The sequence below is a fragment of the Clupea harengus genome, chromosome 21, assembly GCF_900700415.2.
Source record: "Clupea harengus chromosome 21, Ch_v2.0.2, whole genome shotgun sequence".
In the NCBI taxonomy this organism is placed as follows: domain Eukaryota; kingdom Metazoa; phylum Chordata; class Actinopteri; order Clupeiformes; family Clupeidae; genus Clupea; species Clupea harengus.
In genome coordinates this window covers 6,177,209-6,188,174 of record NC_045172.1, presented here as the reverse complement: position 1 = coordinate 6,188,174, position 10,966 = coordinate 6,177,209, and the positions used below count along the sequence as shown (strand labels likewise).

The 10,966-nt window shown below is 47.1% G+C and overlaps 1 protein-coding gene across 1 annotated transcript in view; it reads left to right on the top strand.

Annotated features, from left to right (window-relative positions):
- Positions 1–370: 370 nt before the first annotated feature.
- The window catches only part of LOC105892370 (myotubularin-related protein 5), a gene marked incomplete at its 5' end in the record, with an annotated part of 38,623 nt that continues 28,027 nt past the window's right edge, over positions 371–10,966 (top strand). The window contains 9 exon segments of the mRNA XM_031559173.2: positions 371–559; positions 1,266–1,403; positions 2,341–2,385; positions 2,388–2,468; positions 2,879–2,989; positions 7,007–7,112; positions 7,295–7,427; positions 7,667–7,775; positions 8,548–8,661. Coding sequence (XP_031415033.2) covers positions 371–559; positions 1,266–1,403; positions 2,341–2,385; positions 2,388–2,468; positions 2,879–2,989; positions 7,007–7,112; positions 7,295–7,427; positions 7,667–7,775; positions 8,548–8,661 — 1,026 coding nt within the window.

Below are 10,966 nucleotides of genomic sequence, written 5' to 3'. Positions count from 1 at the left end.
GAGAAGCTGCAGCTGACATTCCCAACAAATCAGTTGGAATGAGAACCTCAGTCTGACACAACCCTCATGACCCTTTTCTCTCTCACTCTCTCTCTGACACTCTCTCTCTCTCTCTCTCTCTCTCTCTCTCTCTCTCTCTCTCCAGTTCAGTTCCAAAGGGCTTTATTAGCAGAAGTCTATTATTACAATATTGCTAAAGCAGCCAGTATAAACCAACATTTAGAAAAAGGTTCAATAGCACATAAAAAAAAAAAAAAAAAATGTGTGTGTGGGATTTTCTCACTTACTCCGGTTGCTTTGTGCTTTTCAATCTGTCCTGAGGATGGGACACTTATGGCCAAGTGTTGTATGTGTACTAATGGTGTATTGACGTGACGGTGTCTGGTTTAATAAAGCCAAAATAAAACTCTGTTTCTCTCTCTGTTTCTCTCTCTCCATCTCTCCCTCCCCTCCCCCTCTCTCTCTCTCTGTAGGGGGTGGTGAGGGTCAAGGCCGGATTCTCCAGCGTTTCCCAGAGAAGGACTGGGAGGATAACCCCTTCCCCCAAGGCATTGAGCTGGTGAGCACACGCACACACCCACACGCACACACCCACACGCACACACCCACACGCACACACACACACGCACACACACACACGCACACACACACACGCACACACACACGCACAGACGCAGACAGGACACAATCGGCTTAACCTAGAATTCCGTGTTTACTGGTGAAATTCAGTGAAATGCACCAAAACCTACTGATCTAGAACACAGCGTGGCCGCTCCACTCCGCATGGGAAAAACATGTTGTGTACCCCTCCAGAGGAAGAATGTTTATTTGATCTTTATTTAATACCAATTAAACAGGATATAATTTCTGTGTTGTTTCTCTGTATATATAATGAGTTGCTCTGTTGTAGACTTTATATTAGGCTACTTCTGTGTGTTTGTGTGTTGTGTGTGTGTGTGTGTGTGTTGTGTGTGTGGTGTTTCTACTGTATGATGTGTGTGTGTGTGTGTGTGTGTCTACTGTATGATGTGTGTGTCCACTGCCCTATTGTGGGTTTACAGTTAGTGGCTGAAAAGCAGAGGGTGAATGAATGGACCGGCTCTTCTTTTTCAAGCAGGTGGCAGTTGGTGTGTGTGTGTGTGTACATGTTTTCCCTTGTTGTTCCTGTCTGCCTGGGTCCTATAGGAGTTAGTTGGCAAACAACATTCAAAGTCTAAATGGTCCCACTCTCTACATCCCCCCCCCCCCCTCTGTCTCCCCCTCAGTTCTGTCAGCCCAATGGGTGGCAGCTGGATGCTGAGAGGCTGCCCCCCTCCTTCTTCGTGTCCGTGCTGACGGACATCAACTCCGAGCGTCATTACTGTGCCTGCTTCACCTTCTGGGAGGCCGTAGACAACCCACAGGTGAGACAGAGACTTGACCTTTGAATAACCCGCAGGTGAGACAGAGACTTGACCTTTGAATAACCCGCAGGTGAGACAGAGACCCTTGACCTTTAAATAACCCGCAGGTGAGACAGAGACCTTGACCTTTAAATAACCGCAGGTGAGACAGTGAAACTTGACCTTTGAATAACCGCAGGTGAGACAGAGACCCTTGACCTTTAAATAACCGCAGGTGAGACAGTGAAACTTGACCTTTGAATAACCCGCAGGTGAGACAGAGACCCTTGACCTTTAAATAACCCGCAGGTGAGACAGTGAAACTTGACCTTTGAATAACCTGCAGGTGAGACAGAGACCCTTGACCTTTGAATAACCTGCAGGTGAGACAGAGACCCTTGACCTTTGAATAACCTGCAGGTGAGACAGAGACCCTTGACCTTTGAATAACCTGCAGGTGAGACAGAGACCCTTGACCTTTGAATAACCTGCAGGTGAGACAGAGACCCTTGACCTTTAAATAACCTGCAGGTGAGACAGAGAGACTTCCCTCCTACAGTACTGTCACCAGGGGAAGCCCTAGCACATCAGTAGCACTGGAGTCCCACATCATATACGGGTCTGGTGCCCACCAGCACCCAGGAGCCCATCTCTCCCCCCCACTCACTACCTGTCCAATCCTCTCTGTGCTATCAGTAATGGCTAGGAGAGAGAGAGAGAGAGAGAGAGAGAGAGAGAGAGAGAGAGACATCAGTACTGTTATTGTAGTGGATGAACCTACTGCAAAGGGGTTGCATTGAATTGTCCGGATGTAAAGTGTGTGTGTGTGTGTGTGTGTGTGTGTGTGTGTGTGTGTGTGTGTGTGTGTGTGTGTGTGTGTGTGTGTGTGTGTGTGTGTGTGTGTTGTGTGTGTGTGTGTGTGTGTGTGTGTGTGTGTGTTGTGTGTGTGTGTGTGTAGCTGCAGAAGGAGGACTCGAGTGAGGTGGATGAAAGATGAGGGCCCTGGAGCTCTTTCATCCGGCTCAGCTCTACGCCCCCAAGAGCCTGGTGGTGGTGTCCCGCCTCGACCACACTGAGGTGTTCAGGGTGAGAGACGCGTGTGCGCACACACACACACACACACACACACACACACACACACACACTCACGACCACATACTCAACCACACACACATAAATGCACACACGCACACACATACACACATTTACATCCTGACACTCAAACCTACACTTGACCACACAGAAGCTTTCTGGGTCAGACCTCTACACATACACACATTTAAGTAGTTTATCTGAAACCTATTCCATAAGGACTTCCTCATTCAAACCCATGCTCCCGACTACACATATGTTGTGTGCCCAGGACACACAAGAAGACTTAAGAAATACTCTTGCATATATTGACTCAGTGCGTGTGTGTTCGTGTGCGTGTGCGTGCGTGTGTGTGTGTGTGCGTGCGTGTGTGTGTGTGCGTGCATGTGTTTGTGTTGCTGCAGAACTGTCTGGGCCTGATCTACACGGTTCATGTGGATGGCCTTAATGTTCCCATGGAAACGGTCATCGGAAACCTCCTCACATGCACCATTCCCATTGCCGGGGGCTCTCAGGTGAGTTTGTGTCCACCACACACACGCACACACACACACACGCACACACACACACGCACACACACATGCACACACGCACGCACAGACGCACAGTCTGCCTCACCCCGTTTCCTCACTTTTAGTTTTTCTCCCTCACAGTTCTGTTCATCAGGTGTATGCTGAAATGAAAAATGTAATGCAATTTATTCATTTTGTTTGTGAGATTTGATTTTTCCTTTGTACTCTAAAACCTTTGTGTTGTGTGCGTCTTTAGACATGAGTTCACTGCTTGTTAAGGAAATGTGTGCAGAAATGTTTTTAAATGGTTTTAAAACACTGGCTTCCATCAGCTAAACAGCCAATCACACACCATCACAAGGATCCACCAATAGGAACGCAGATCAGATGGGTGGTCAACAGCCTCTAACCAATTAAGATGGTTGCAAGAAAACATTCTGTGACAATTTGTCTTATTTGTGATACCTTTATTTTGACACAGTACCGGTAGGTTTTGTTTTCTGTATTCTGTCTTTATATAATTTGTAATACTTAAACCCATGATGGTCAATACTATTGGCAAAGCTCCAGAGGAGTATCGCAGGGACTGATATGGATCAGTTTAATGAAGACATTTGAGAGCGAACCATATATTTCAGTGATTTTGTCCTAAAATGGTGGTTCCCAATTAATAGTGACCTCAAGTTTTATTTCCCTCTGACCTTGGTTCCACTGTGCTGCCCGTAACATGTGTTCCCCTGCTGCTAATGATGCTGGGTCTCAGCATTACCATGTGTCACAAATAATGACGTCCCCCTTACCCCTCAAAAACTCCGTCCATTTCAGCTGGTTTCCTTCCTAGTTGTCACACTGAAACGTCTCCCCCGCATTTGTCTGAGGTTTAAACTTGGTTCCTATTTGTTACAGACGGATGAGTCGGCCAGTCTGTAGTTTAAACATGGTTCCTCTGAACCTAACCTGTGACTGGCTACTGGGCTGTTTCCAGGTAACCTAATCCCGGCCCCCTCTTTTGCTCGCTTCAACCAATCAAACCCATTGTGATTCTCAAAGTAGCCAATCAAAAAAAAAAAAAATTTCAAAAAAATTCTTTCTTTCTTTTTTTGTTGCTTCATCATCTGAAAATTGAGCTGAAGTCCATGGGCTGGTTATGCTGCTTACTCCCTGCTTCTGGTCGATCTTGTGGCCGAATGTGGCTTCTGTTAACCCCTCAATCATTTCCCACAGTGATTCCATTAACCTGTCCGTCATTCTTTGGTGAATCCCCTCCAATCAGCTCGCTGTGTCAGAAATGACTCCACCCCCCTCGGTACTGTTTGTTGTCATCTGTTCGCGTTGTTGTACATGTTGCCATGACGGTGTTTGAGTTTACCAACACCGTGTGTTTTTGCCCTCCTACGTGCTTAATCACTGCACCTATAATCTGTGTCCCTCTATCCACACACACACACACACACACACACACACACACACACACACACACACACACACACACACACACACACACACACTAGTTTCCTATGTCTGGTTGTTTGGTCAGGTTGACCATATGGGCAGCCCAACGGCAGATGGTTCCTAAGCTGACAATGAGTGCGTGAATGAGAGACACACACACACACACACACACACACACACACACACACACAGCGTTTTTGTGCAAGGATGTCACAGAGGATTTATGTAGAAATCCCAGGCTCTCTTGAATAGTGTGTGTGTGTATATGTGTGTGTGGGTGGGTGCGTGCTTGTGTGTGTGAGAGTGTGAGAGAGATAGAGAGCGAAAGGGGACATATGTGTCAGAGAGGGAACAGAGAGGGAAAAGGGGGGCAAACCACTGTGTGTGTGTGTGTGGGTGTGTGTCTCACACAATGTTTTGTGTCTGCCTGCTGCCTAAGAATGAGATTCTCACATACACTCGCTCTCTCTCTCACTCACACACACACACACACACACACACACACACACACACACACACACACTGAGGTACAGAGACAGTCATACACACTCACATCCACTTTACTGCCATGATGAAACGCCCTTTGGAGGAGAGCATCTTTTGGGACAGTCATCATGAAGGGAACAATACTCTAAAGACAACCTGCCTAAAGGAATACAGGTTCATTTTCATAACAGATCTGTACATTTCAGGGATTCACCTTCAAATGTCTTCAATTGTGGCATTTCTGTACCGAAATGTGTATCCGCACACACACACACACCCACACACACACACACACCCAGCATGAATAGGACAGTGCAGCTGAGCTGTGTGCCTTGCACGTCCCGTCACAGTGAGTGTGTGAGGATTTGTGCTGACGTCCGTCTGCTCGCTCGCGTCCGTGTGTCGTTGAAGTTCCCGTTGCTGCCGCAGTGCCACCAAATTGACGTTCGCCATCTTGCTGTGTCATTGTCCGTCGTCATGTTACAGATTTATTTGTGTGGGTTGTTTTGTGTGTCTTTTTCTCTGTGTTCTTTTTTTTGTTCATGTTTTGAGTTTTGTCCTGCAGCCCTGACACATTTTTATTACATGTGTGTTCTCTTGTGTTGTCTCTCTCTGTGTGTATGTGTGTGTTTATGTGTGCATTTGTGTGTGTGTGTGTGTTGCTAATCTAGCCGGAAGATGAGGAGAGTGAGGAGAGCTCGGTACGCCACCCCTTTATACTCCTCTCTCCAGCTTGTAGCTTCCTGCTATGTTGCCTGTGTGTGTGTGTGTGTGTGTGTGTGTGTGTGTGTGTGTGTGTGTGGGTGTGGGTGTGTGTGGGTGTGTGATATTGAATCATTAACAGCTTACATTGAAACACAACACTTACACCAGCAAATCACATCCCTGGGCTGAGGCTTGAATGCTGCAGCATTGTGATGCTTTTGTGTGTGTGTGCGAGTGTGTGAATGTGTGAGTGTGTTTGTCTGTCTTACTGTTCAAACCTGCATGTTTGCAGCTGTGGCGTCTGGGTCTTTGTGCTGTCCTTTCCCATGCCTGACAGCAATATCTGTGTGTGTGTGTGTGTGTGTGTGTGTGTGTGTGTGTGTGTGTGTGTGTGTGTGTGTGTGTGTGTGTGTGTGTGTGTGTGTGGTGTGTGTGTGTGTGTGTGTGTGTGTGTGTGTGTGTGGGGAAGTGTGTCTTTGTCAGTGTGTCATCTTTGCAACCGTCTCCTCTTGTAATGTCTGACAGACCTGACTGACTCACACGTGTGTGTGTGTGTGTGTGTTGGGGCTGACTTTCATGGCTGATTTGTGGTTTTCCTTCTTGTGGTATTAACTTGCATGTGTGTCGGCGTATCACCGTATCTCCCTCGACAACCAGATCTACCTCACGGACATTAACTACAATCACACCCTTTGTTTGTTATGGGTCCCTAGAGGATAATTATTGTTACATTGCACCTCTTACATGGTACTAAACGAGGCTGTGTGTGTGTATATGTGTGTGTGTGTGTATGTGTATGTGTATGTGTGTCACCAAGAGCTTTTCCAATTCCTGCACAACATCAGTTGTTCAATCACCCTGTGATCTATTCTGTCCTCTGCTGTCAACCTGTGTGTGTGCGTGTGCGTGTGTGTGCGCGTGTGTGTGTCTGTGAGTGTGTGCGTGTGTGTGTGTGTGCGTGTGTCTCTGTGTTTGTGCGTGTGTCTGTGTGTGTGTCTGTGTCTGTGTCTGTGTCTGTGTCTGTGTCTGTGTCAGTGTCTGTGTCTGTGTGTGTGTGTGTGTGTGTGTGTGTGCACACGCCTGTGACTCACTGGTTTTCTTCCCCATCACCTGGACCTGTAGTGTAGCTGTTAAACCTCACTTCATTAAAGCATATTCACCCTGTCCACACACACACACTTACCTGTGACAGATTTACTGAGACTCTTAAGCCCTGTGCCATTTTGTAAAAAGCAATCTCTTTTTCCATCCCGCTTTTTCCAACCATAACCCTCTCTCTCTCTGTCTCTCTCTCTCTTTCTCTCTCTCTCTGTCTCTCTCTCTCTGTCTCTCTCTCTGTCATCACCCTCTCTCTCATCACTCTCTCTCGGACTTCAGAGGACCATAACCTTGGGGGCGGGAGACAGGCAGGTCATCCAAACGCCAATCAATGATTCCCTGCCTGTGAGTGGCTGCAGCGTGTCCCAGCTCTTCAGACAGCTCGGTAAGCCAATCGGTGCACGCCTGACTCCAGCCAATCAGGGTCCACTGAAGACTTCTCCATATCTGTGTTTACCAATGAAAACTGCATAGAGTGATGGATTTGGTCTCAGAATTACACATCCACAGTGATAAATGTATATTGATAAAGGTGTGTGTGTGTGTGTGTGTGTGTGTGTGTCACAGGCATAGTGAATGTGCTGTACCTGTTTTGCGCTGCTCTGACGGAGCACAAGATCCTGTTCCTATCAAGCAGCTACCAGCGGCTCACGGACGGCTGCAGAGCCCTGCTGGCCATCATGTTCCCCCTCAAATACAGGTGTGTGTGTGTGTGTGTGTGTGAAAATACACAGACAGAGAGAGTGAGTGTGTGTGTGTGTGTGTGTGTGTGTATGTGTGTCCATGAATATGGCCCTGCTGCAAAACACATTTACTTTCCAAATTAGTAATGACTTTTGAAACACTCTGTGTCCTTTCCTCTTCCCCCCCCCCTCTCTCTTTCTTTCTCTCTCCCTCTCTCTCTCTCTCTCTCTCTCTCTCTCTCTCTCTCTTTCTCAGTTTTACATATGTGCCCATTCTTCCTGGGAAGCTGCTGGAGGTTCTCAGCACTCCCACCCCCTTCATCATTGGCGTCAATTCCTTCTTCCGCTCCGAGACGCAAGACTTGGTACGTACACACGTGGTACGTGCGCGCCTGTGTGTTACATGTCCTGTGAGTCACACATGGATTTCATTAAGCTGCCCTGATGTCATTGCATTCTCTCTGGGAGAGGGTGTGTGCTGCTATGATTGGGGCCTGTAAGGGGCGAGTGTGTGTGTGTGTGTGTGTGTGTGTGTGTGTGTGTGTGTGTGTGTGTGTGTGTGTGTGTGCTTGCCCAGTCACTGCAAGCACTCACACTCTCAAGTTAATGAGAGTCATATGACTTGGACCCTACATGCATTGGGTGAGGGGAGATGATGAAGGGTCAGAGGTCACTCCGTTGGCAACGGGCCATGCTGTCCATCTTAATGTAAATGGATTGGGCTGTAATGAGTTGACGATGATGGAGAATATGTATGTGTGTTTATGATGAGTTGGTGATGGAGGAACACTACATGCTTCATGCCTTTCAGGTTGGCTGTCTACTTCTTATCTGATTGTCTCCACACACACACACACACACACACACACACACACACAATAGTAATCATCATCATCATCTCTTGGGTCTTCACCAAGAGAGATGCTAGCTGATAATGATCAGTCACTTGTTCTTTTCATCGTGTTCTTTGGGAGAGGACACATAGCAAGGTCATGGAAGTGGACTGTGGGTGAACTACTTCTCCAAATATTATTATGACATTATCCTTCTGATCATTTCTCTCTCTCTCTCTCTCTCTCTCTCTCTCTCTGTGTGTGCGTGTGCCTGTGCGTGTGTGTTTGTGTGCGTGTGAGACAGTTAGATGTCATCATCGCCGATCTGGACGGTGGGACAGTGACCATTCCGGAGTGTGTGCACATCTCCCTGCTGCCCGAGCCGCTGCTGCAGCACACACAGACGGTCCTCTCCATGGTACGTGTATACACTCACACACACACACACACTCACTGCATGAGCACAGATACACCTTATGTCAGAGGATCCACAGCAGCTTTGCAGACCAACACACACACATGTACCCACTTAACAGCATACACTCGTGAGCATGTATTCATCTCTGTCCTTCTGTTTGTGTACAAACAACAGAAATGTTTGACTGTGACCTCCACGCACATACCCTGTTTTTATGGCCTCCTCTGAGGAGAGAGAGAGAGAGAGAGAGAGAGAGAGAGAGAGAGAGAGAGAGAGAGAGAGAGAGAGAGAGAGAGAGAGAGAGAGAGAGAGAGAGAGAGAGAGAGAGAGAGAGAGAGAGAGAGAAAAAATATATGTTTCTCTGGAAAGGCAAAGCAAGCCCAGAGCAGAGAGTTATTCTTGAACAAATGTTTGTTTTTCTGATTGAAGTTTAAACCCCCAGGCGTCAATAAAACTCCCAGCACGCCTCACACCAGCCACACTCAGCTGACACACTTGTAAATGAGTGTGCATGTAATTATACAAGTGTGTGTGTGTGTGTGTATAATCATGTGAGAACCTCACATATGGTCTCTCACTGACTGACCCTCCAAGGGAAACTGTTTTAATTGTAACTCTGTTTTAATACAGGGCCAGTTATGTGAGTGTGTGCTTGTGTGTGCTTGTGTGCGTGGGTGGATGGATGGGTCCAAAATAAAAACCCTTTGAAACAAACATAATTGCCACATTTACCACACGGAAGCTATCGCAGCTTGAGTGTTTTATTTCAATTCATATAAGGAAGCAGAATTCAAAGTAAGAGATAACAGACTATGTCCATGAATGCGGTGGTTTTTTTCATACTATAGCAAATAAGCAGGTGTGTGTGTGTGTGTGTGTGTGTGTGTGTGTGTGTGTGTGTCTGTCTGACTGTCTGGCTTTTTCATCTCTTTATGATGGCAGTAAATGTGATGTTTTTCAGTGATCAATACTTCATGAGAAACTCACAGATGATAATACACACACACACACACACACACACACACACACACACACACACACACACACACATACACATACAAACACATACAAACAAGAGGCCGTCTAGGCCATGATTTTCAGTTATACTCTTGCGTGACCCCCTCACATGCACTATTGCACCCTCCCTCACACTACCAGACTGTGAGAGCGTTTGATAGCACAGGAGAGGGTTTGATGTGTCAGAGTATAGCTGAAAATCATGGCCTAGACAGGCTCTCGTGTGTGTGTGTGTGTGTGTGTGTGTGTGTGTGTGTCTGTGTGCGCATATCATCAGGCTCTCATGTGTGGGTGGCGGTGTGTGTGTGCAGTGTACTTATGAAACCATACTGAACTAAGAAGTATGTTTCCTTTAATGGAAGAGCCTTTGGTACATTTCCACCCTGCCCGTTTCCCTGGTGACCTCACCTCACAGACAAACTCACAAACACACACACGACTCATTTGCCAAGAGGGAACATTGAGAGTTTAAGCTCCCTTCATGGTCTTATTACATTTGATTCAGAAATTCACAACGTGTGTGTGTGTATCAATGTTTCAGAGATGCTTCAGTTAGCATTTATGGCAACAGTTTGTGTGTGTGTGTGTGTGTGTTTGTTTGTGTCTGAAGAGGTATGTGTTCTTTGAAGCACTAGTAGCCTAGTACAGACATGAAACCAGATGTGCCAAACCTCAACAGCAGAACTTTTTATTGGCTCAGAAGGGGGGTGGCTACTTTCCTTCCTGTGTGTGTGTGTGTGGGTGTTTGTGTGTGTGTGGGGGGGGGGGGGTGTAGGTATATGTGTGAAGTAGTATCTCATACCACATTTGCATCTATAGTCTTCAGTCGAAGTGCAGAAGATGCAGAACAAGTGTGTATGTATGTGTGTGACAGTGGTGGTAGAGTGGCCAGTGGAATGTTTGTGACGTTCTGAGGTGTGTGTGTGTGTGTGTGTGTGTGTGTGTGTGTGTGTGTGTGTGTGTGTGTGTGTGTGTGTAGGGGGAGCCCAGTGACACAGGGTTAAGGCCACCACATGTCCTGTGTGTGTGTCCATGTAGGCGTGCATATACACGTGTGTGTGTTTGTGTCCACTCCTGTCCTCGCTGTCTGCCCTGTGCCTCAGTGGCGCCATGGCGACCCGAAGCTCGTTTCCATGGAGCTGAGCTGCCTCTCATTCTAAATGGGATCTTACGCTCATTATTACTCCCACCAGCACGTTGACACACACACACAAGTACACACACAGAATCACTTGGGTCCTCCTCCATGCACACACACACACACACACACACACACACACACACACAC